The sequence below is a fragment of the Rhinoderma darwinii genome, chromosome 5, assembly GCF_050947455.1.
Source record: "Rhinoderma darwinii isolate aRhiDar2 chromosome 5, aRhiDar2.hap1, whole genome shotgun sequence".
NCBI classification, from domain to species: domain Eukaryota; kingdom Metazoa; phylum Chordata; class Amphibia; order Anura; family Rhinodermatidae; genus Rhinoderma; species Rhinoderma darwinii.
Window position 1 is genome coordinate 141191957 of NC_134691.1, and position 25291 is coordinate 141217247.

Sequence of the window (25291 nt, forward strand, 5' to 3'; positions counted from 1 at the left end):
TTTATTTGTTGAGAAAATGAAAAAATTTGCGCTAAAGCTACGTCTTATTGAAGAAAAAGGACTGTTTTTATTTTCACTGCCTAATTCTAATAAATTCTATGAAACATCTGTGGGGTCAAAATGCTCACTACACCCCTAGATGCATTCCTCAAGAGGTGTAGTTTCCTAAATGGAGTCCCTTTTTGGGCGTTTTCATTGTTTTGTCCCCTCAGGGGCTTTGCAAATGTGACCTGGCCTCCGCAAACCATTCCTGCTAAATGTGATCTCAAAAAGTCAAATAGTGCTCTTTCCCTTCTAAGCCCTGCCGTGTGTCCAAACAGCCGTTTATTACCACATGTGGGGTATTGTTTTACTCGGGAGAAATTGCTTTACAAATTTTGTGGTGCTTTTTCTCCTTTAGTCCTTCTGGAAATGAGAAAAAATTAGCTAAACCTACATTTTCTTTGAAAAAATTTAGATTATTATTTTCAGGGCCTACTTACAATAATTTCTGCAAAAAAACTGTGGTGTCAAATCGCTCACTATACCCCTAGATAATTTCCTCAATGGGTGTTGTTTCCAAAATGGGGTCACTTGTGGGGGGTTTCCACTGTTTTGTCCCCTCAGGGGCTTTGTAAATGTGACATGGCCTCCGCAAACCATTCCTGCTAAATGTGATCTCCAAAAGCCAAATGGCGCTCTTTCCCTTCTCAGCCTCGCCGTGTGTCCAAACAGCCGTTTATTACCACATGTGGGGTACTGTTTTACTCGGGAGAAATTTCTTTACAAATTTTATGCTGATTTTTCTCCTTTAGTCCTTGTGGAAATGAAAAAAAATTAGCTAAACCTACATTTTATTTGAAAAAATTTAGATTTTCATTTTCACAGCCTACTTGCAAAAATTTCTGCAAAAAACCTGTGGGGTCAAAATGCTCACTATACCTAGATAATTTCCTCAAGGGGTATAGTTTCCAAAATGGGGTCACTTGTTTGGGGTTTTCACTGTTTTGTCCCCTCAGGGGATTTGTAAATGTGACATGGCCTCCGCAAACCATTCCTGCTAAATGTGAACTCCAAAAGCCAAATAGCGCTCTTTCCCTTCTCAGCCACGCCGTGTCTCCAAACAACCGTTTATTACCACATGTGGGGCATTGTTTTACTCGGGAGAAATTGCTTTACAAATTTTGCGGTGCTTTTTCTCCTTTAGTCCTTGTGGAAATGAGAAAAAAAATCGCTAAACCTACATTTTCTTTGAAGAAATGTTGATTTTAATTTTCACGGCCTACTTCCAATAATTTCTGTAAAAAACCTGTGCGGTCAAAATGCTCACTACACCCCTAGATAATTTCCTTGAGGTGTCTAGTTTCCCAGATGGGGTCACTTTTGGGGGATTTTGACTGTTTTGGCACCGCAAGAGCCCTTCAAACCTGACATGGTGCCTAAAATATATTCTAACAAAAATAAGGCCCCAAAATCCACTAGGTGCTCCTTTGCTTCGGATGCCGGTGCTTCAGTCCAGTAGCACGCTACGGCCACATGTGGGATATTTCCTAAAACTGCAGAAACTGGGCAACAAATATTGAGTTGCATTTCTCTGGTAAAACCTTCTGTGTTATAAAACAAATTGTATTAAAAATGTATTTCTGCAGAAAAATATGAAATTTGTAAATTTCACCTCTACTTTGCTTTAATTCCTGTGAAATGTTTAAAGGGTTAAGACATTTTCTAAATGCTGTTTTGAATACTTTGAGGGGTGAAGTTTTTAAAATGGGGTGACTTTTTTGGGGTTTCTAATATATAAGGCCCTCAAAACCACTTCACAACTGAACTGGCCCCTGTAAAAATAGCCTTTTGAAATTTTCTTGAAAATGTGAGAAATTGCTGCTAAAGTTCTAAGTCTTGTGATGTCATAGAAAAATAAAAGGATGTTCAAAAAACGATGCCAATCTAAAGTAGACATATGGGTGATGTTAATTAGCAAAAATTTTGTGTGGTATAACTGCCTGTCTTACAAGCAGATACATTTAAATTGAGAAAAATGCTAATTTTTGCAATTTTTCGCTAATTTTTGGTGTTTTTCACAATTAAATACTGAACATATCAAGCAAATTTTGCCAGTAACATAAAGTCCAATGTGTCACGAGAAAACAATCTCAGAATCGCTTGGATAGGTGAAAGCATTCCGGAGTTATTACCACATAAAGTGACACATGTCAGATTTGAAAAATGAGGCTCTGTCAGGAAGGTCAAAAGTGGCTAAAGAGGGAAGGGGTTAAAATAAATTTTATTTATTTGTGTTGTACTTCTCTTTTACATCTCTATGGGGGTTGCCATTTTATTTTTCATCTCTATATGTGTCGATTAACGACACATTCAGAGATGGAATACGGCACATACATCCACATAGAGAATGCGAACGGGATCCGTTCCATCCACTATAGCGTACGCCGTCTGTGTGGGAACGGCGCATGCGCCGCTCCCACAAAGTCCAAAAGGAAGGTCTTCGGCAGAGTAACATCCGGCGCCATTTTCATGTGGACCAGAAGCCGCGGCCAGACAGTAAGATGACTACTTCCGGTCTCTGCTTCCGTCCATATGTTCAGAAGCAAAGACAGGGAGCAGAGGCAGGAGCAGGTAAGTTATGTGATGTGTGTGTGATGTGTGATGTGTGTGTGTATGTTCGTGTTATACTGTGTGATTACCACTGTATCTAATCCTCCTACACTCTGCATTCGCTCAAAAAAAAATGGCGGCACACAGTGTAGGAGGTTTGAACATTCAACCCCCTACTTTCTCATGGCACTAGCCAGGATAAAGGAGGGGGATTGTTTGAGCACGCTAGAGCGAGAGTGTCTTCTCCAATTTTGCAGCATAAAGCAATGAGTTTGCTTTACCACATGCCAATGCGGAAATTTTGGGAATTGCTCCCTCTAGTGACCAGCACATGGAAATGTTATAAATTAGAAGCCAATTTATAATATTTCCTGACTTGTGAAAAAATGTAAAAAATTAGAACAATGTGTAATCATTTATATACTAACAGTTTAACAAAAAAAATATTTTTTTCTTTCTAGCGACATATTCCCTTTAACAATCCAATCCAAGTTATGCCATCAGTGCAAGTTACAATAAAAGAAAAATGGTTACAGGATACTTTAACCCGTTAGTGAACGCCAATACGCTTTTTCACGGCGGCCACTAATGGGCTTTATTCTTATGCATAAGCCTTGTTACGGCGCTGCATCAGAATAAATAAACAGAGCAGGGAGCTGTCAAATCTCCCTGCTGCCAGATGTAGCTGAGGGCGTCCCTGCTCGAACGTGTGAGATCGATATAAGTATCGATCTCACTCGTTTAACCCCTCAGATGCAGCGCTCAATAGTGTGCGCCGCATCTGTGTGGTTTTGGAGAGGGAGGGAGCTCCCTCTCATCCCACCGACACCCGGCGATAAGATCGCCGAGTGTCTGTGTCTCCAATGGCAGCCGGGGGCCTAATAAGGGCCCACAGGTCTGCCTGCATTGAATGCCTGCTAGGTCATGCCAAAGGCAGTAATACACTGGAATACAAAAGTATTGCAGTGTATTATAATAGCGATCGGATGATCGCATATTAAAGTCCCCTAGTGGGACTAGTAAAAAAAAAAAAAAAAGAAAAGTTTAAAGTTAATACAAAAAAAAAAAAAAATTGAAAAAAAATAATGAAAAACCCACTTTTTCCCCTTACAAACTACTTTATTAAAAAAAACAAAAAAGTTACGCATATTTGGTATCGCTGCATCCGTAATGACCCTGACTATAAAGCGATTACATTATTTAACCCGCACGGTGAATGCCGTAAAAAATGAAATAAAAAAAACTATGGAGAAATTGCGGTTTTCGGTGAATCCTGACTTTAAAAAAATTTGATAAAAAGTGATCAAAAAGTCGCATCTACTCCAAAACGGTACCAATAAAAAGTGCAAGTCTTCCCGCAAAAAAAAAAAAAAGGCCCTCATACAACTCCATCGGCGGAACAATAATAATAAAAAAAAAAAAGTTATGGCTCTTCAAATATGGAGACACACCGACAAATACATTTTGAAAAAAAAAAAAAGTGTTTTTACTGTGTAAAAGTAGTAAAACATACAAAATCTATAAAAATTTGGTATCGTTGCAATTGTAACAACCCGCTGAATAAAGTTAGTGTTATTTATACCACGCGGTAAATGGTGTAAATTTAGGATGTGAAAAAGAGAGGCGAAATTTCAGTTTTTTTTCTATTCCCCCCCCAAAAAAGTTAATAAAAGTTAATCAATAAATATGTACCTCAAAATGGTGCTATTAAAAAATACAACTTGTCCCGCAAAAAACAAGACCTTATACAGCTGTGTCGACGCAAAAAAAATAAATAATTATAGCTCTTGGAATGAGACGATGGAAAAACGTAAAAAATACCTTGGTCAGTAAGGTTTAAAATAGGCTGGTCATTAAGGGGTTAAGCTACTGAAGCTCCAAAACTATTGTAGCAAAATATCAAATTATTCAACTATAGAACCAGAGTAATACCCTATCAACTTATTACCAACCCTGGGCTCTCAGCATCCTGCGGATGTATATATAAAAATCCACAGGATAGGTGAGAATTGTTTAGTCTCAGGGGGCCCCCCCCACCAGTCAGAAGAATGGGGGTCTCATGCCCCCTGTTCTTCACCGCAGTGAGGACTTTAATTAAAGCAGTGATCCAGAATTTGTGCTGCCGCAGGGGGTGCAGTAAAGAGGAACATATGGGGATGGGGTCCTAGCGATCAGACACCTTATGGATAGGTGATCAATGCAGATTCTGTGAATACCCCTTTAATAGAAGAGGATCGCTATCAAAAGGGCTAGAGGCAAAGAAGCCACCTCCATTATTGAACAACACCTCCCTACAGTAAGGAAAAGATAAGCAATAGTGCAAGGTTTAGGTCATTTAAGAGGATTCTTTACTTACATCCACTGAATGTTGTTTTTCGATTTCTTTTTAATGAGATGAATGCCTTCCAATACATTTGTGATGTCATAGATTCTTCTTTTCTGGACCTTGAGGACTTCAGCAGCTCTATTTAAGTCCACAACACCATCAGCGGATTGACTAAGCAGCTGAATGAACTTCTTAGTCAAAAGACCAAGTGAGGTGTCATAACGAGTTTTTTCCAATGGAGATTTTGGAGCTAAAGCAAAAGGAAAGTTAGACCATTAAGAACTTAAAAAAAATTGATAACATCCCTTTTTCTAGCTTATAGAGTCAACAGACCACAGGTAGACCACGCCACATTGACCACATTTTTTTTATGGAGTAATAAAGAGTCCAAACAAAACAATCATAAAACAGTGATATGTAAGCCAGTGAGTAGAATCACATTCTTGCTGAATTCAGCTAGGGCAACATGGACTTTTTGTAACTTAACCCTCCAGTTAGTGTTGAATACAACTCCATGCATTTCTCTGGAGTTCAACTGCAGATTGACTAAGGCCTAGTTCACACAGTGAAGATTTGCAGCAAGACTTCAACGCATTTAAGCTAAAACCAGAATTGGATCAAGAAGAGCAGACTTAAGGCCTTTTTTACATTTTTCTTCTAAGGAAGTACCACATCAGGCTTCGTCTTAGAAAAATAAAATAAAAATTACATGCAAAATCTGTACTGTGTGAATTAGGTCTAAACCTAAGTGGAGTGAAAGATCTTTTTCCATAAAAAATAAAAAGGTTTCTTCATTCAGAACACTTCAGGAACAATAAAGGACAGGCCTTTCATTAAAACCCACTTTTTGGACTGTCTGGACAGAGTACAGTGGCTCTTCCTTTGCCTTTTGGTGTTTTTAATCCTTCAGAGAGATACTGTTGACTTCCGTCTCCAAGTTCTAACCGTCGCTTAGCCTGAAACACATGATCGCATGCATATTTAATTTAGCACAAAATAAAAACTATAAACAACTTACATCTCGTCTACAGGTTACCTGCACTATGAAGATAAATATGTCTGCTATACTTCATAATCAGTTTCAGCTCTCCAATACCATCCAAAATACTCTATTTTAGAATTTGATTTAATGAACGGTTAGAATTCATAAACTATTAAGGAACTGCATGGACATCAGTAATACAAATAGAGAAAGCAACTAGGAAAGCTGTTGAGTCCTCCCCATCCCAAAGACTAGTCCTGCCGTCTTTCACGAAGCCTGACTGAGAACCACTGGTTTATAGACTATCTGCAGCTCAGTGGGAACTAGAAAATCGACAGCTTTCCGATAGCAGGAAAATCACAAGGAACGTGAAAAGCAGACTTTGACGTTGTACTTGGCATGTTTCCATTATGTCATACAAATGCTTGATGCTCTAGTTTCTATGTAGCAAGACTACACTTTGCAGAATCATGGACCCACATTAATGGAGTATTTTGCACCAATGAAATTGGAGTAGTTGGCGAGAATTGCTCCTAATTTCTTAAGACTCACACCTTCGACAATTCCAAAGGATCTATCATCTGTCTTAAATTTCTTTACATCGGCTATCAGCAGTACATTTGTGCCAATAATTTGAGCCCATTCGAACCTTTGCCCTTTATAAGCGAGTCTAAAAGTACATTTATAGCTTGACCACCTCACTTAAAAGCAGTTTGTTTTTTTGAACCGACAAGACAAGGTCTCAAATTTGGCACAATTTTTTTTAATTACCTTTTTTTCTGTTATTATGCCAAATAAACATTTAAGCACACATTACAAATATTACACACTAGGAAAATGACCAATGTGTACAAAGACAATTTGCCATAGAACAGAACATTTACTCAATCTGCAGATAATTTAACCAACGTAATATATCGCACGCAACCAAATCTGTCCATCGTGAGGGAAAAAAAAACCCCCCGTCTATAATCTCCATCTTTCATAGAGAAATATCAATCTACTATTTCAGGGGTCTCAAACTCAGCCAGGTAAATGGGTCACACATAAAAAAAAAAAAAACATGAAGTGGATGGGCCGCATTACATTCAAATTTGATACAATACAAAATTATTGTTAATGAATTATATATTTGGACTACTACAAGACTACTATAACAATACTACATTACTATAATAGCGCTAGGTTTAAACTTACAGGAAATTTGCAAGTTTACTCCACATGCTTATTTTAACAATCCAGTTTTCCAGTTTAAAGAGGCTCTGTCACCACATTATAAGTGGCCTATTTTGTACATGATGTGATCGGTGCTGTAATGTAGATTACAACAGTGTTTTTCATTTAGAAAAACGATCATTTTTGACGGAGTAATAACCTATATTAGCTTTATGCTAATGAGTTTCTAAATGGACAACTGGGCGTGTTTTACTTTTTGACCAAGTGGGCGTTGTACAGAGGAGTGTATGACGCTGACCAATCAGCGTCATACACTTCTCCCCATTCATTTACACTGCAGATAGAGATATAGCCATGTGCAGTCACATGAACACATAACGCTACTCATGTGTCATGACAATGAATATACATTACCTCCAGCCAGGACGTGATGTCTATTCAGAATCCAGACCACTTCTGTAGTGTCTCTGTGAGACTATAGTACAGCACAGCGAGATCTCACTGTAAATGACAGTTTACAGCGTAATCTCGCGAGACTACGCCTGCTATGCTGTAACTCAGAGAAGTGGTCAGGATTCTGAATACACAGCACGTCCTGGCTGGAGGTAATGTCAATTCATTGTCAGGACACTGCAGTAATGTTAGTGTGTGTATGTGGCTGCACATAGCGATATAGCTATATCGCTATGTGCAGTGTAAATGAATGGAGAGAAGTGTATAACGCTGATTGGTCACTGATTAGTCAGCGTCATGCACTTCTCTCCACAACGCCCACTTGGCCATATAGTAAAACACGCCCAGTTGTCCATTAAGAAACTCATTAGCATAAAGCTAAAATAGGTCATAACTCCGTCAAAAATGATCGTTTTTCTAAATAAAAAACACTGCTGTTATCTACATTACAGCGCCGATCACATCATTTACAAGATTGGCCACCTATAATGTGGTGACAGAGCCCCTTTAAGGGTATGAACACAATAGTCGTAACCAGTGGGCATTTTCCGCAACGGATTAATTGCGGAAAATCCGCAGCTTATTACAGCAGCATCAGTCGGTTAGATTTCAACAAATCTCATCCCCACACAGCGGAAAAAAGCAGCAGAAAAACGCACATAAATGGACATGCGGTGCGGTTTCTTTGAATCGCTGCACTTGTGTTGCGGGTTTAACTAAATTGAATTCAATAGGGTTCTTAAACCCGCAATAAAAGTGGTGCGTGTTGCAGGTGGAATCACAGCGATTCCACTGCAAAAAAAATAAGTTACGCTTGCCCGGAGCTCCCTGCTTCTTCTCCAGTGGTGGCTCCGTGTATGACGTTTCATCCCATGTTGACACTGCAACATCACATGGCCTGTAACGTCATCCCAGCCGGCCCGACTACACACAGAGAAGAGGGTAAGTATGAACTTATTTTTCCCAGTGGTGCTTTACGCAGCAGAACATCCGTCGGACGAGAATTCCCTGCGGTGTTCAGGGCACATACGCTGTACATACGCTGTGCATACGCTGTGCATACGCTGTGTGTGTTCGTACTCAAAGGCCTTATTCACACGAACGTGTCCGTTTTGCGAGCGTAAAAAACGCAGCTTTTTCCTGCGTTGCAGTTCAGTGTGGCATCCGTATAGGGTGCGTGTCCGCGGCTTTTACGCACATATGTCATCCGTATCACGCGTTTTTTAGGCCAGCAAAAAAAAAAAAAACCGAAGGAGACTTTTTCTCATTATTTCTTTAGCAACTGTTGCGTGAATCACGGACAAGACACGGATGTGCATCCGTGATTTTCACGCACCCATTGACTTCGATGGGTGCATGAAGCGCAAAATAACAACAAGTATAGGACATGGTGAGTTTCACGCAGCGGACGCACACTGAATGAAAAACACTGAATGTCCCCATTGAATTACAGAGGACCGTGTGACGTCCGTTTCTTTAACGCGCGTAACAAGGACGTGAAGCCCGTCTGAATAAGGCCTAAGTGTTTGCTAAAATGCAGTCTGACTGCTCAGTTGGCAACATTTGTCAGACACACACACGCGCGCGCGCACGCACGCACGCACGCACGCACGATCCTCCTGGACTTGTCAGAGCGCTCTAGAACTAACCACAGTGAGGGTGGGTGGGGCTGTAGCGCCGTCAACAGGGTAGATTGTTTGGGCGCCATCTGCAGGGGGGGGGTTTGTACGGTCTACAGGGGGCTGTGTGGCCATTGCTCACCTACCACCACTGATCCGGCAGCTCGGGAAAGGACTGTGCTCTCTTCTCACAGGGGTGCTTTGGTGTTTGAGACCCCTGCACTATTTAGTGTCCCCTTTCTTCATTTTTCAAAATGTATCATTAACTATTCTTTTCCAAATAGAAAATTTGAGTAAGGCGGAATTCACACGACAGGGTTTCCCGGCCGGGTGACGGCCGTTCATAAATCGGCCGTTACCCGGCTGCATTAGGAACAACAGACCCCTAATGGGGCTATTCACAGGACCGATTTTTTGACGGGCCGGGAAAACCAGCCGCCAAAAAATGGGACATGCCCCATTTTCGGCCGGGTACCCATAGAAGTCTATGGGGCCGGGTAATACACGGCCATCACCGGAATGTGTCCCGAGTGATAGCCATGTATTCCGTCGCTCGTGCTCTCTCTCCTCCTCCTCACAGTGCAGAGTGCATGTGAGGAGGGTCTTTTTTTTCTCCTTGTAGGAGTCGGAATCCCCAATCCCCGGCCGGGGATTGGGGATTCCGCTACAGGAGAAGTGCGTGACTACACTGTCCATATATGGGCACACCGATGTCACTCACTTCTGCAGCGGAATCCCCGACGCTATGGCCGGGGATTCCACTCCAGGAGAAGTGCGTGACTACACTGTCCATATATGGGCACACCGATGTCACTCACTTCTGCAGCGGAATCCCCGACGCTATGGCCGGGGATTCCGCTACAGGAGAAGTGCGTGACTACACTGTCCATATATGGACACAGTGATGTCACTCACTTCTGCAGTGGAATCCCCGACGCTAGGGCCGGGGATTCCGCTACAGGAGAAGTGAGTGACTACACTGTCCATATATGGACACAGTGACGTCACTCACTTCTGAAGCGGAATTCCCGACCTGTGGCAGGGAATTCTTCTCCAGGAGAAGTCAGTGACTTCTCGTGGAATGTGGGGGGGGGAATGGGTGCAAGCTACAGGGGGCAGGGCGGCATCACCTACAGGGGGCAGGGCGGCATCACCTACAGGAGGGGGCAGGGCGGCATCACCTACAGGAGGGGGCAGGGCGGCATCACCTACAGGAGGGGGCAGGGCGGCATCACCTACAGGAGGGGGCAGGGCGGCATCACCTACAGGAGGGGGCAGGGCGGCATCACCTACAGGAGGGGGCAGGGCGGCATCACCTACAGGAGGGGGCAGGGCGGCATCACCTACAGGAGGGGGCAGGGCGGCATCACCTACAGGAGGGGGCAGGGCGGCATCACCTACAGGAGGGGGAAGGGCGGCATCACCTACAGGAGGGGGCAGGGCGGCAACACCTACAGGGGGCAGGGCGGCATTATCTACAGAGAGCTGTGTGTGGCAACAAATTTAAATGACATTGATCCGATTTTACAACGGACAGGGAAAAAAAACGGATGCAAAACGGCCGGTAAAAACGGCAACACGGTCCAGAACGGAACGGATGCAAACCGGCCGGGAAAATCGTCCGACACTCGGACCCTGTCATGTGAATGAGGCCTAAGGCGGAATTCACACGACAGGGTTTCCCGGACGGGTGCCGGCCGTTCATAAATCGGCCGGCACCCGGCTGCATTAGGAACAATAGACCCCTAATGGGGCTATTCACACGACCGATTTTTTGACGTCCGGGAAAACCGGCCGTCAAAAAATGGGACATGCCCTATTTTTGGCCGTCGCTCGCGCACTCTCTCCTCCTCACAGTGCATGTGAGGAGGAGGGTCTTTTTTGCTCTCTGTAGGAGTCGGAATCCCCAATCGGGGAATGGGGATTCCGCTACAGGAGAAGTGCGTGACTACACTGTCCATATATGGACACAGCGAAGTCACTCACTTCTGCAGCGGAATCCCCGACTCTATGGCCGGGGATTCCGCTACAGGAGAAGTGAGTGACTTCGCTGTCTCCATATTTGGACAGTGTAGTCACTCACTTCTGAAGCGGAATTCCCGATCTGTGGCAGGGAATTCCTCTCCAGGAGAAGTCAGTGACTACACTGTCCATATATGGACATTGAAGTCAGTGACTTCTCCTGGAAGAGGGGGGGGGCGGGCAGGGTGGCATCGCCTACAGGGGCAGGGTGGCATTCGATCAGAGCGTCCTGCCTTCAAGTCCCCTATTTAGAGAAAAAACTAGTAGTAAGAAAAGTTTAATAAAAGTAAAAATCCCTTTTTTCCCCTGGATCAGTCCTTTATTATCAAAACAAATAAACTATACGTAAAATTGGAATAGCAGCTTCCGTAAAGGCCTGAATTACTTAATTATTTTGTTATTTATCCCGCGCGGTGAACTCCGTAAAAGAAAATAAACCATACCAGAATTACAATTTTTTGGTCACTTCACCACACAAAAAATTTCATAAAAAGATCAAAAAAGGTCACATGTGCCCAAAACCAGTACTGATCAAAACTAATTAGTTACTCAAAAAACAAAGTTAAAGAGAAAAAAAGATTCAGAAGTGTCAGGATTCTGAGTACACATGACGTCCAGGATGGATGGTCATGTGTATTCATTATCAGGACACACTAGTAATGTTAGGGCTTGTGTATGAGGCTGCATATAGTATATATCTATATCGCTAGTGCAGTGTGAATGAATGGAGGAGTGCATGATGCCGATTGGTCAGCGTCATGCACTCTTCTGTACTTGGTCGAAAGTACTTGGTCGAAAGTAAAAGTACGCCCACTTGGGCATTAAGAAAGCTCATTAGCATAAACTTAAATCGCTCCTAACTTTGTGAAAAAAGATCGTTTTTTTTAAATAAAAAGCATTACTGTCACCTACATTACAGCGCCCATCTCCTTATGTAGGAGACAGGGCACTTATAATGTGGTGACAGTCTCTTTAAGGCTCTTAGAATACGGCAGCACAAAAAGTAAATAATTTGTTATAAAAAGTATTTTATTGTGCAAACACCATAAGACAAAGAAAAAAAACAAACATATGGTATTACCGTAATAGTATCGCCCCGCAGAATAAAGTGAATGTGTCATTTATTGCGCATGGTAAACGCTATAAAAAATTTTTGTTATAAAAAGACAAATAGTAGAACTGCTGGTTTTTTTTTAGCCACCACGCCTCTTAAAAAATAAAACAAACAGATCAATAAGTCGCATGCACACCATGAAAACTACAATGAATTCCTAAAGGGGTCTAGTCTCAAATTGGGTCACTTTTATGGAGATTCCCCTGTACCGGTACCTCAGAAGCTCCGCAAACGCGACATGGTGCCCAGAAACCAATCCAACAAAATCTACATGCCAAATAGCGCTACTGCCTTTCTGAGCACTGCAGTTTGTCCAACATGACCACATATGGGGTATTCCCGCAATCGGGAAAGATTGCTTTTCAGAGGTTGGGGTGCTTTTTCTCCTTCATTCCTTGTAAAAATTTAAAATGTGTTTGTTTTATCAGAAAAATATACGTGATCTTCAATTTCACAGCCTAATTCCACGAAATGCAGCAAAAAAACCTGTGGGGTCTAAATGCTCACTACACCCCTCGATAAAATTCCTTGAGGGGTGTAGTTTGCCAAATGTGGTTACTTTTGGGGGGTTCCTACTGTTTTGGCAACACAAAACCTCTTCTAACCCGACATATAAAATATATTCTAATAAAAAGGAGGCTCCAAAATCCTCTACATGCACCTTTGATTCTGAGGCCTGTGTTTCAGTCCATTAGCGCACTAGGGCCACATATGGGATATTTCTAAAAACTGCAGAATCTGGGCAATAAATATTGATTTGTGTTTCTCTGGTAAAACATTGTTTCACAGAAAAAAACCAAAAACGGAATAAAGTATTTTCTGCGTGAAAAAATTACATTTGTAAATTTCACCTCTACTTTGCATTAAATTCCTGTGAAACGCCTAAAGGGTTAAGAAACTTTATGAATGCGGTTTTGAATACTTTGATGAATTCTAGTTTTTAAAATGAAGTGATATGTTTTTTAAATATATAGGCCTCTCAAAGCCACTTCAGAACTGAACTGGTAACAAAAAAAAAGAGGCTTTTGATGTTTTCTACAAAACGAGAGAGATTGCTGCTTATGTTCTAAGCTTTGTAACGTCCTAGAAAAATAAAAGAATGTTTAAAAAATTATGCCAACATAAAGTAGACATGAGAAAATGAACTAGGCAATGTTTTGCGTGGTATTACTATCGGTCTTACAAGCAGATCCTTTTAAATTAATTTATCAAAATTCGCTCTAAATTTCGCTATTTTTCACACAAACAATATATCAACCAAATTTTACCACTAACAAAGTACAATGTGTCATGAGAAAAAACAATCTCAATCTCTTGGATAGGTAAAAGCATCCCAGGGTTATTACCACATAAAGTGACATGTCAGATTTGAAAAACGGGCTCTAAGCCTTCAAGAGGCTATGTCACCACATTATAAGTGGCCTATATTGTACATGATGTGATCGGCGCTGTAATGTAGATTACAGCAGTGTTTGTTTTTTATTTAGAAAAACGATCAATTTTGATGGAGTTATGACCAATATGAGCTTTATGCTATTGAGTTTCTCAATGGACAACTGGGCATGTTTTACTATATGACCAAGTGGGCGTTGTACAGAGGAGCGTATGACGCTGACCCATCAGCATCATACACTTCTCTCCATTCATTTACACTGCACATGGCGATATAGCTATATCGTTATGTGCATCGACATACACACACACACACATTAACATTACTGCAGTGTCCTGATAATGAATATACATTACTTCCAGCCAGGACATGATGTCTATTCAGAATCCTGACCACTTCTCTGCATGTCTCTGATTTACAGCACAGCAGGCGTAGTCTCGCGAGATTACGCTGTAGATGTCATTCACAGCGAGATCTCGCTGAGCTGTGCATCACAGAGACGTGCAGAGAAGTGGTCAGGATTCTGAATACACATCACGTCCTGGCTGGAGTATTCATTATCAGGACACTGCATTAATGTTAGTGTTTGTGCATGTGGCTGCACATAACGATATTATCTCTATGTGCGGAGTAAATTAATGGAGAGAAGTGTATGACACTGATTGGTCACTGACTGGTCAGCGTCATACACTTCTCTCCACAATGCCCACTTGGTCAAAAAGTAAAACACGCCCAGTTGTCCATTGAGAAACTCATTAGCATAAAGCTAATATAGGTCAAAACACTAATGTAATGTACATTACAGCACCGATCACATCATGTACAATATAGGCCACTTATAATGTGGTGACAGAGCCTCTTTAAAGCCCAAACTAGGCTGCTTCATTTAGGGGTTAAACTCCATTCTAACGTAGATGCACTTAAAGAGGCTCTGTCACCACATTATAAAGTGCCCTATCTCCTACATAAGGCCCCCTTGTAGGCAGTGCCACACAAACCCCCCCCCCCCCATTAGGCAGTGCCACACCAGCCCCCCCCCCGTTAGGCAGTGCCACACCAGCCCCCCCCCCCGTTAGGCAGTGCCACACCAGCCGCCCCCCCCCGTTAGGCAGTGCCACACCAGCCGCCCCCCCCCGTTAGGCAGTGCCACACCAGCCGCCCCCCCGTTAGGCAGTGCCACACCAGCCCCCCTTGTAGGTAGTGCCACACAGCCCCCCTTGTAGGTAGTGCCACACAGCCCCCCTTGTAGGTAGTACCACACAGCCCCCCTTGTAGGTAGTGCTACACAGCCCCCCTTGTAGGTAGTGCCTCACAGCCCCCCTTGTAGGTAGTGCCACCCCTCCTACTGTCCGGTAGGGGATGGCTCTCTGAGAAATCCCTCACTTCACTGTCCATATATGGACAGTGAAGTGAGGTACTTCTCCTGGAGCAGAATCCCCGGCTAATTCGCCGGTGATTCCGCTTCAGAAGTCCCTGACGTCACAGTGTCCATATATGGACAGCAGAAGGCAGAGACATTTCCTGGAGCGGAATCCCCGGCCACATCGCCGGGGATTCCGCTTCAGAAGTCCCTGACATCACTGTGTCCATATATGGACAGCAGAAGGCAGAGACTTTTCTTGGAGCGGAATCCCCGGCCACATCGCCGGGGATTCCGCTTCAGAAGTCCCTGACATCACTGTGTCCATATATGTACACAGTGAAGTCAGGGACTTCTCCTGGAGCGGAATCCCCAATCCCGGGCCACAGTGTGGGGATTCCGCTCCTACAGTGAGCAAAAAAAACAAACACCCTCCTCACATGCGCTTCGCACTGTGAGGAGGACAGGACGAGCGACGGCAGACACGGCCGTCACACTACACCACATAGTTAAAATTTGCGCATGCGCAATGTAACATACACGGCTGCTGAAAACAGAGCATGCGTGGTAAGCAGGGAAACACGTGGTAAGCAGGGAAACACGTGGTACAGTTAGTCATTTATGACGTAACCGTACATTGTGAAAGCCGGAAACGGGAAGTTAGGTGCGAATGGACGAGTATGCACAGGAAGTGCAAATTTTACATTGCCAAGCGGTCACGTGACGGAAGAGGGGATATGACGCTACATTCAGCTAATCAAAACGTAAGTACATTACAAAGTTATATGTTTTCCATTGTTTAGTTTAACTAAAAGTAATTTTTTGCTTCTGGAAAACCCATTCAACTCAGTTGAATCATTTCTCTGAATTCTAACTGCAAATACTGTATTTTCTAAAAGTTTCCTGCGTTTTTATAGAGGCTCTGTCACCACATTATACGTGCCCTATCTCCTACATAATGTGATTGGCGAAGTAATGTAGTGGTTTTTATTTTTAAAAACGATGAATTTTGAGCAAGTTATGCACAATTTTAGATTAGTATTGCAGTATATCGTGCACGCGATCCAACGATCGGTAATTGAAGTCCCCTTGGGGGGGGGGGGGGGGGGGACTAATAAAAAAAGAAAAATTGAGTTAAATTAAGTTTTTTTTATGTAAAAAAAACAACTTTTCCCCCTAAAGCATAGAAAAAAAAAATAAAGAAATAAACAAACATAATTGGTATTACCGCGTTATTTAACCCGCACAGTGAACGCCGTAAAAAAAGCAAAAAAAAAAAAGTGTAGACGCCAGAATCTCTATTTTTTGGTCACCTAATTTCCACAAAAAAATGATTAAAAAAAAAGTGAACAAAGCGTCGTATGTACACAAAAATGGTATTATTAAAAACTACAGCTTATCCCGCAAAAAAATAAGCCCTCATACCACTTAATCGACGGAAAAATAAAAAAAGTTATGGCTCTCGGAATTTGGCGACAAAATTAATTCTTTTTTACACTTTGGTTTTTACTTGTAAAAGTAGTAAAATATAGAACAAACAATATATATTTGGTATCACCGTAATCATATTGACCCACAGAATAAAGTTAACATGTTGTTTTAATTGCAGTGAATTCCGTAAAAACGGCGTGCAAAAAAATCATGGCGGAATCGCTGTTTCATTTTATACCCCACAAATAATTTTTTTCCCGTTTCCTAGTACATTATATGGCAAAATAAATGGTGCTAAGAAAAACTACAACTCGTCCTGCAAAAATCAAGCCCTCATAGGACTATATTGACAGAAAAATAAAGACGTTATGGCTTTTGGAAGGTGGGGAGGAAAAAACGAAAATCTGAAAAAGGGCTGCGGCGTGGAACACCCCATTGAATTCAACGGGTAAACCCACAACAGAAGAGTTGCGTATCCGCAGAATTGAGACACTGCGGTTCAAGTAACCGCACAGCAGGTCAATTTATGTGCGCATGTCTGATATTTACCGCAGTGTGGGGACGAGATTTGTTGAAATCCCACTCTCACCGCTGCTACTGTAATACGCTGCAGATTTTCCACAATTAATCCTTTGTGGAAAATATGCAGTGTTTACGTTGTGTGTGTTCCAATATTTAACCCCTTAGTGACCAGCCCATTTTAGGCCCTAATGACCAAGCTATTTTATTCGTTTTTCTATAGTCGCATTCAAAGAGCTATAACGTTTTTATTTTTTCGTCTACATAGCTGTATGAGAACTTGTTTTTTGCGGGATTAGTTATGCTTTTTAATAGCACCATTTTTGGGTACATATAATTTTTATATTAACCTTTTTGGGGGGGATTATAACAAAAACCTGAAATTCCGCCATTGTTCTATGCGTTTTTAAATTGACGCCGTTCACTATGCGACGTAAATAACATGTTACCTTTATTCTATGGGTCGGTACGATTACGGCGATACCACATATGTAGAGGTTTTTTTATGTTTTACGACTTTTGCACAATAAAAACACTTTTGAACTAAAATTATTTGTTTTTGCATCATCGCTTTCCAAGAGCCGTAATTTTTTTATTTTTCCATCAATGTAGTGATTTTTTGGGCTTGTTTTCTGCGGGACAAGACGTAGTTTTGAATGGTACATGGGACTTATTGATTCATTTTTATTATGAATTTTTTGGGGGGGCAATGGAAAAAAATTGCAATTTCGCCATGGTTTTTTGCGTTTTTTTTTTTACGGTGTTCACTTTGCGATTTAAATTACATATTAACTTTATTAATGGAGTCATTACGGTCGCGGCGATACCACATGTGTACTTTTTTTTTTTTTTTTTTTACACTTACTAAATAAAACCACTTTTTATGGAAAAAAATTATTTTTTTACTGTATTAATCTTTATTTCACTTTGATGACTTATTTTATTAGTCCCACTAGGGGACTTTACTGTGCGATGTTCCGATCGCTGCTATAATGCTCTGGTATACTTCGTATACCAGAGCATTATTGCCTGTCAATGTAAATCTGACAGGCAATCTGTTAGGACGTGCCTCCGGCTCGTCCTAACAGGCATATGTCCAGGGCAGACCTGGGGGCTTTTATCAAGCCCCCGGCTGCCATGACACCCCATCGGAGACCCGCGATTGCATTTGCAGGCCGCCGATGGGTGACAGAGGGAGCGCATCTCCCTCTGTAAACAAGTTAAATGCCGCAGTCGCTATTGACGGCGGCACTTAATGGGTTAAACGGCCGCGATCTAAGTAAACTTCGATCGCGGGCGTTGGAGCAGGAGCTCAGCTGTCATCAGACAGCAGAGCCCCGGCTCTTGCCTGCACGGGAGACCCGTGCAGGACTTAGACTAGGCTGACGTGAAAAGGCGTCAGCCTAGCCTAAAGCCCATTAGTGACCGACGTAAAAAGGCGTATTAGTGGTCACTAAGGGGTTAACCACTTCAGGACTGAGCCTGTTTTGGCCTTCAGGACGAAGCAGATATTTCAAATCACTTTATGTCACTTTATGTAGTAATAACTCCGGAATGCTTTTACCTACCCAAGTGATTCTGAGATTGTTTTCTCGTGACATGTTGTACTTTGTTAGTGAAAAAATGTGGTTGATAAATTCAATATTTATTTGTAAAAAAAACACCAAGATTGAGAAAATTTGCAAAACTTAGCATTTTTCTAAATTTAAATGTATCTAACTTGTAAAACAGATCGTAATACCACACAAAATAGTTACTAGTTAACATCCCCCATATGTCTACTTTGTTTGCATCGTTTTTTTTGAACATCCTTTTATTTTTCTAGGACGTTACAAGGCTTAGAACTTTACCAGCAATTTCTCACATTTTCAAGAAATTTCAAAAGGCTATTTTTACAAGGACCAGTTCAGAAGTTGTTTTGAGGGCCTTATATATTAGAAAGTACGCATAAATCATTTTGAAAACTGCACCCCTCAAAGTATTCAAAACAGCATTCAGAAAGTGTTAACCCTTTAGGCGTTTCACAGGAATTAAAGCAAAAGTAGAGGTGAAATTTACAAATTTCATTTTTTTTTTACGAAATGTTAAATACTTTTGTGTCAAAAAAGACAAAAGTATAATAGGTATGATACCTTTATTGGCTAACCATAAAAGTTCTATATGCAGCTTTCAGAGCACAGAGGCCCCTTCTTCAGGCAGTTTACAAATGAATGACTTAGAAAAAAGCACAACATTTAGATGTTACACAAAGACAATTAGTACATGAGGTGATACATCATTAAGATAAGCCGGGGCAATAAAACTGAGGTTATAGGGGTGATGACTTAGGAGTTAAGGCATCTGGAGTCAGTCTGATGTGGGATGTGATGTGTGTCCATGTAGTGGCTCATAAATCCTGGTGTTAGATTGAGGCCTTGTGTCAATGACTGGAATTTTATCATCATCTTGAATTCCCAAATTTTTCTTGTTTTCTATACCACAGAAAGTTCTACCTGAGAAATTTAACTTATTATTTATTGCCCAGAATCTGCAGTTTAGAAATATCCCACATGTGGCCCTAGTGCGCTAATTTACTGAAACACCGGCCTCAGAAGCAAAGGAGCACCTAGTGGATTTTGGGGCCTTTTTTTTTTTTTTTGCATATATTTTAGGTACCATGTCAAGTTTGAAGAGGTCTTGTGGGGCCAAACCAATAAAGACCCCCAAAAGTGACCTCATTTTGGAAACTACACCCCTCAGGGAATTTATCTAGGGGTATAGTTAGCATTTTGAACCCAGTTTTTTTGCTACATTTATTTGAATTAGTATGTGAAGATGAAAATCTACTTATTTTCTGAATAAACGTATACATTAATTTTTTCCAAGGAATAAAAGAGAAAAAACACCCCAATTTCTCCTGATTATAGCAATACCCCAAATAAACTGCTGTTTGGTCCCACAGCAGGACTCAGAAGGGAAGGAGCACCATTTGGATTTTGAAATTCTGATTTTGCTGGAATCGTTTTCAGTGCCGTGTCGCGTTTGAAATGCACTGGAGGGAACAAAATAGTGGAAACCACCGGAAAGCGACCCCATTTTGGGAACTACACTCATCAAGGAATTTTTCTAGGGGTAAAGTTAGCATTTTAACCCCACAGTTGTTTTGCTGAATTCGTATTCACTTCAAATTTTTATTTTTACACTCTTTAAAAAAAAAAAAAAAAAAAAAGAAGATAACAAAAAGGTTTTTACTTTTTTTACTTGTTCCACTAGGGGACACTTAGACTTGCAGCTCTGATCACTGCTAGAACACATTACACTACCTTCGTAGTGTAATTTGCTCTGTCATTGTGACGTGACAATCACACTGACAGGAAGTCTCGGAGGACCGGCTGGAGGCTGCTCCTCCGAGGCTTCCGTACATGGCAGCCCGGAGGCCATTTTCTGGCCTCTGGCTGCCGTGATTAGGATCGCCAGCCCCCGAAAATGCATGTGGGGGGCTGCCGTTCTGCTCTAAATCTCTTCAATGTGGTGATCGCAATCGACCACCGCATCGAAGGGGTTAATTGCAGATTTCAGCGGCGACAGGCCGCTGATCGGCAACGGGGAGGGCAGAGACACTGCACAGTTAACCGCCGCTGTGGTGAAGCAATACTTCAGACGAACTATTCGTTGTGTATAGCATAATCTTATGAACTACAGTGCACATCTGTATTACGCAGATCTGTAACAGTAAAGGGGTTTTTACATAGAACGCTCGTTCCTGATAATTGCCCAGTGTAACAGGGCAGCGATCAGCAGATTAATGAGCAAACGCTCAACCTGCTGATAGTATCGTTTAAAAAAAAGTTAAATATCTTTGTCGGTAGCACATACCCCTGTGTAAGCAGGGACGTGCGCTGCCGACATATCGTATGGGGATGAGCAATCGGAGTAACGAATGCTCTTCCCCATACATAGCCGTGTGACAGGAGCAAACAAGCGCCGATCAACGATGTCTCGTTGATTGACGCTCACTGCACCAGATTTGTAGAACATTTTGCTGCAGACTCACCCCATCTACATCGAAAAGGGTAACATTTGCAGTGAACATACCGCTACAGAATGAGCATGCTCCGATTTTTGTGGTAAAAATGGTCCGCTTCATGTGGACGAGATTTGTTTAAATCATAACCACATTGTTAAAACAGTAATCCGCTGCACGGCAAATCTGCAACATTTCCGTCCCGTGTGCAGGTACCGTAAGCCTGCAAGTTCCCAGAAATGAACAATTAGGCCTCATGCACACAACCGTAGTGGTGTGCCGGCTGACGGCTGCAGAGTTTCACCAGCGAGCCGTCTGCAAATCGCAGGCCTTGCACATGGCCGCATGCATTAATTTCCATGAGCCTGGACCGCAAAACACGGCCGTAATTAGGCTGGGTTCACACGAGCATGTTACGTCCGTAATGGACGGAACGTATTTCGGCCGCAAGTCCCGGACCGAACACACTGCAGGGAGCCAGGCTCCTAGCATCATAGTTATGTACGACGCTAGGAGTCCCTGCCTCTCCGTGGAACTACTGTCCCGTACTGAAAACATGATTACAGTACGAGACAGTTGTCCTGCAGCGAGGCAGGGACTCCTAGCATCGTACATAACTATGATGCTAGGAGTCCGGCTCCCTGCAGTGTGTTCGGTCCGGGACTTGCGGCCGAAATACGTTCCGTCCATTACGGACGTAACATGCTCGTGTGAACCCAGCCTTAGACATATCCGTTCTTTTTGCGGTCCAGGCTCCTGGGCCATGCACAGACCGTGGGAACCACGGTCATGTGCATGGGCCCATTGAAATGAATGGGGCCGCAATTCACCCGCAGATTTGCGGGTGATTTGCAGCCACAAAAATACGTACATGTGCATGGGGCCTTGATGTAAACCACTTTTTGAAGAGTTACCACCACTAAAGAAGATTGTGGAAGGACAAAAACACAGCTCGGACCCTTTAGCAAATTAATTTATTTTCATGCAGATCCCAAGAACCATACACAATGCTACAGAATCCCAGATCCATGCTCCGCACTCATGTTTTCACACGTATAAATAGTTCGCTCAGAGTGGGTGCAGCTTGTCTGAATTTAAACATAACATGAGCAAGCCTTAATCTTTATAATAAAGTTGAGGTCTACTAAGCAAAAAGAGTATTGTGAAATCTTCAGACATCATTCTTTTAGCTCACATCACTAAAGGGTTTAACCGGGATGTTAACTTTTTTTTTTTTCTTAATCAGGGGTTGGAAATGAAAAAAAACAAAAACAGCAAGACTTCACTACACCTTACCCCGGGTGACCCAGCATTGATGCTCCGGCATCCCTTCCGGTGGTTGTTTCCATGCATGTGACTGCTGCAGCCAATCAGAGGGTTCAGTGGCCGTGTGGTGTATTTCTGACATTAAAAACATTCTGGATAACCCCTTCCCGCCGCAGCCCTTTTTCAGATTTTCGTTTTTCCTCCCCACCTTCCAGAAGCCATAACGTCTTTATTTTTCCATCTACATACTCATGAGGGCTTGATTTTTGCGGGACGAGTTGTAGTTTTTCGTAGCACCATTTATTGTGCCATATAATGTACTAGGAAATGGGGGAAAAAATTATTTGTGGGGTAAAAAATAAATAAAAAAACAGCGATTCCTCCATGGTTTTTTGCGCGCCGTTTTTACAGAATTCACTGCGCAATTAAAACAACGTTAACTTTATTCTGTGGGTCAATACGATTACGGCGATACCAAATATATAGTTTCTGTCTATATTTTACAAGTAAAAACCTAAGTGTAAAAAATAATTTATTTTGTGTCGCGAAATTCCAAGAGCCATAACATTTTTTTTTTTTCCGTCGATTAAGTGGTATAAAGGCTTATTTTTTGTGGGATAAGCGGTAGTTTTTATAATACCATTTTGGTGTACATGCGACGGTTTGATCACTTTTCGTTTCATTTTTTGTGGGAGATTAGGTGACCAAAAAATAGAGATTATGGTGCTTACAATAAAAAAAATTTACGGCGATCACCGTGCAGGTTATATAATGATATATTGCAATAGTTCAGACTTTTACAGACGCGGCGATACCAATTATGTTTATTTATTTTTTTACTATGCTTTAGGGGGGAAATGGGAAAAAGTTTATTTTTAACTTAGTTTTTTTTTTATGTAAAAAAAAATGAATCTCTATTTTTACTTTTTTTAGTCCCCCTAGGGGGGAGTAGATCGTGATTCTGACAGGCATCTATAAAGCCCTGAGGCAGGGCTTATTAGGTGCACAAAGATGGCAGACCTGGGGGTATTCATTAGGCCCCCAGGCAGCCATAGCAACCATCGTTACCACTTGCAGCGTCACCCACCTCTTAACGATTTAAATGCTGCGGTCGCTATTGACCGCAGCATTTAACGAGTTAAACGAGCGGGATCACACTCGAGCGCGGTGCCGCTCATAACTCTGAAGTGTGGGCTGTAACAAACAGCAGACACCGGCATCGTAAGAAGCAGGTTCACTCCGTGAGCTCGCTCCATACTTCCCCCCCCCCCCCACCAGACTTCGGCGTATGCATACGTCAAAATGTCGGGAAGGAGTGAATAGTCTTTTACTGAAAAGGTAATTTTGGACGTCAATACCATATATCACATCAAAAAATTACCAACACCACACTAATCCCTGCCCTGCTCTTTTAATGAAGGATATAACCAGTAGGCACATGCCCATCTAGTGGTTGTAACTCCACTGCCACAGGAATAATGAGCGGTTAGCCAAGTAGACATCACAAGGCAGTCTAAGGCCCCATACACACGACCGTAAACACCTTCCGTAACTTAGGACTGTAATTACGGACGCATTCAGTTCACTTCTATTGTTCACAGACAGTACGACAAGGTGTCGAACATAGTAGTGTACCGCAAAAGATAGGACATGTCCTATCTTTAGAGTTTTACGGGACGTGCTCCCATATTTTGTATGGGAGCACGGGCCGAGGATGCGGGCGGCTGTCCATGGACGGCCTTGCCCACAATCTCAGCCCATCATTACGGGCACGGCCATGTGCATGGGGCCTAAATGGGTATGCTCAGAAAAATTAAGTGGGGGATATTAATCAAATCGAAATTGTAAAGCTATAACTTTGCCCACAGTAAACAAATAAGACACTGATTATTTAGTGGCCCATCTGGAAAATGAAAGCAGTCAAATCTAAATGGTGGCTATGGGCAACGCCTACACTTTTGCTTGCAGAAGTAATGATATAAACCCCCATTCGCCCAAAAGCTGGCCATACATATTTAACCCCTTGACGCATTATCACGTACATGTCCGTGATAAGCGCCATAGGGAAGTATGGAGCGGGCTCAGCGCGCTCCATACGCTGCGGGTGTCAATCGTGACCACGGCATCTGAAGCGTTGAGAAGAGGGGGCGGCCCTCCGATAGCTCACGGGTACCCCCACACTGCGATCGCGGGGGTGCCAGTGGTTGTCATGGCTGCCCAGGGGTCTAATGAAGGCCTCCCTCTTATGCTGTGTCTCTGGCACGGCTTAACAGAAACCTACGAAAATGATGATATACTGTAACACATTAGTATTGCAGTATTTCGTACCAGCGATCGTCCCCTGGGGGACTAGTAAAATGTGTGAAAAAGTTTAGTTATTAACCGAAAAAGAAACACAAAAAAAAACTTTAAAAGTAAAAAATAAAATAAAATAAAAAAAAGATTTCCTCTAGAGTAATGTAAAAAAAATTAAACAAAACTGGTATCGCTGCGTCCGTAGAAGTCTGAACTATTACAATATGCCATTGTTCAACTCGCACGGTGACCAGCGTAAGAAAAATACAAAAAACTTAACGCCCAAAAATGGCCGTTCTTTGGTCACCTTCGTTCGCAAAAAAATGTAATAGAAAATGATCAAAAAGCTGTAAGTACCAAAAAATGCTACCAATAAAAACTACAAATTAAATTAAGCCCTCACACCGCTCAATCCACTGAAAAATAAGAAACAAAAGTGATGACTGTCAAAAAAAAAAAAAAGTGTTTTGTTTCACCACTTTCTAAGTAATATAAATGTGCAATGTTAAATACTTTTGTGTCAAAAAAGACAAAAGTATAATAGGTATGATACCTTTAATAACAAAAGTATTTAACATTGCATATTGTCTCTGGCTAACAAGGTACTACACTATTTTTTACTGTACTAAGTAATATAAAAAAATATATATACATTTGGTATCACCATAATCGTATTGAGCCACAGAATAAACTTAAGTTGTTGTTTTACCGCATGGTGAAAGCCGTAAAGCGAAAACCAA

The 25291-nt window shown here is 42.0% G+C and overlaps 1 protein-coding gene across 1 annotated transcript in view; it reads right to left on the minus strand.

Annotated features, from left to right (window-relative positions):
* E2F3 (E2F transcription factor 3) overlaps positions 1-25291 on the minus strand; it is a 44977-nt gene that overhangs the window by 14722 nt on the left and 4964 nt on the right. The window contains exons 2-3 of the mRNA XM_075826581.1: positions 5763-5874; positions 4949-5168 (exon numbers count right to left, since the gene is read on the minus strand). Coding sequence (XP_075682696.1) covers positions 4949-5168; positions 5763-5874 — 332 coding nt within the window. The remainder of the gene's footprint in view (positions 1-4948; positions 5169-5762; positions 5875-25291) is intronic.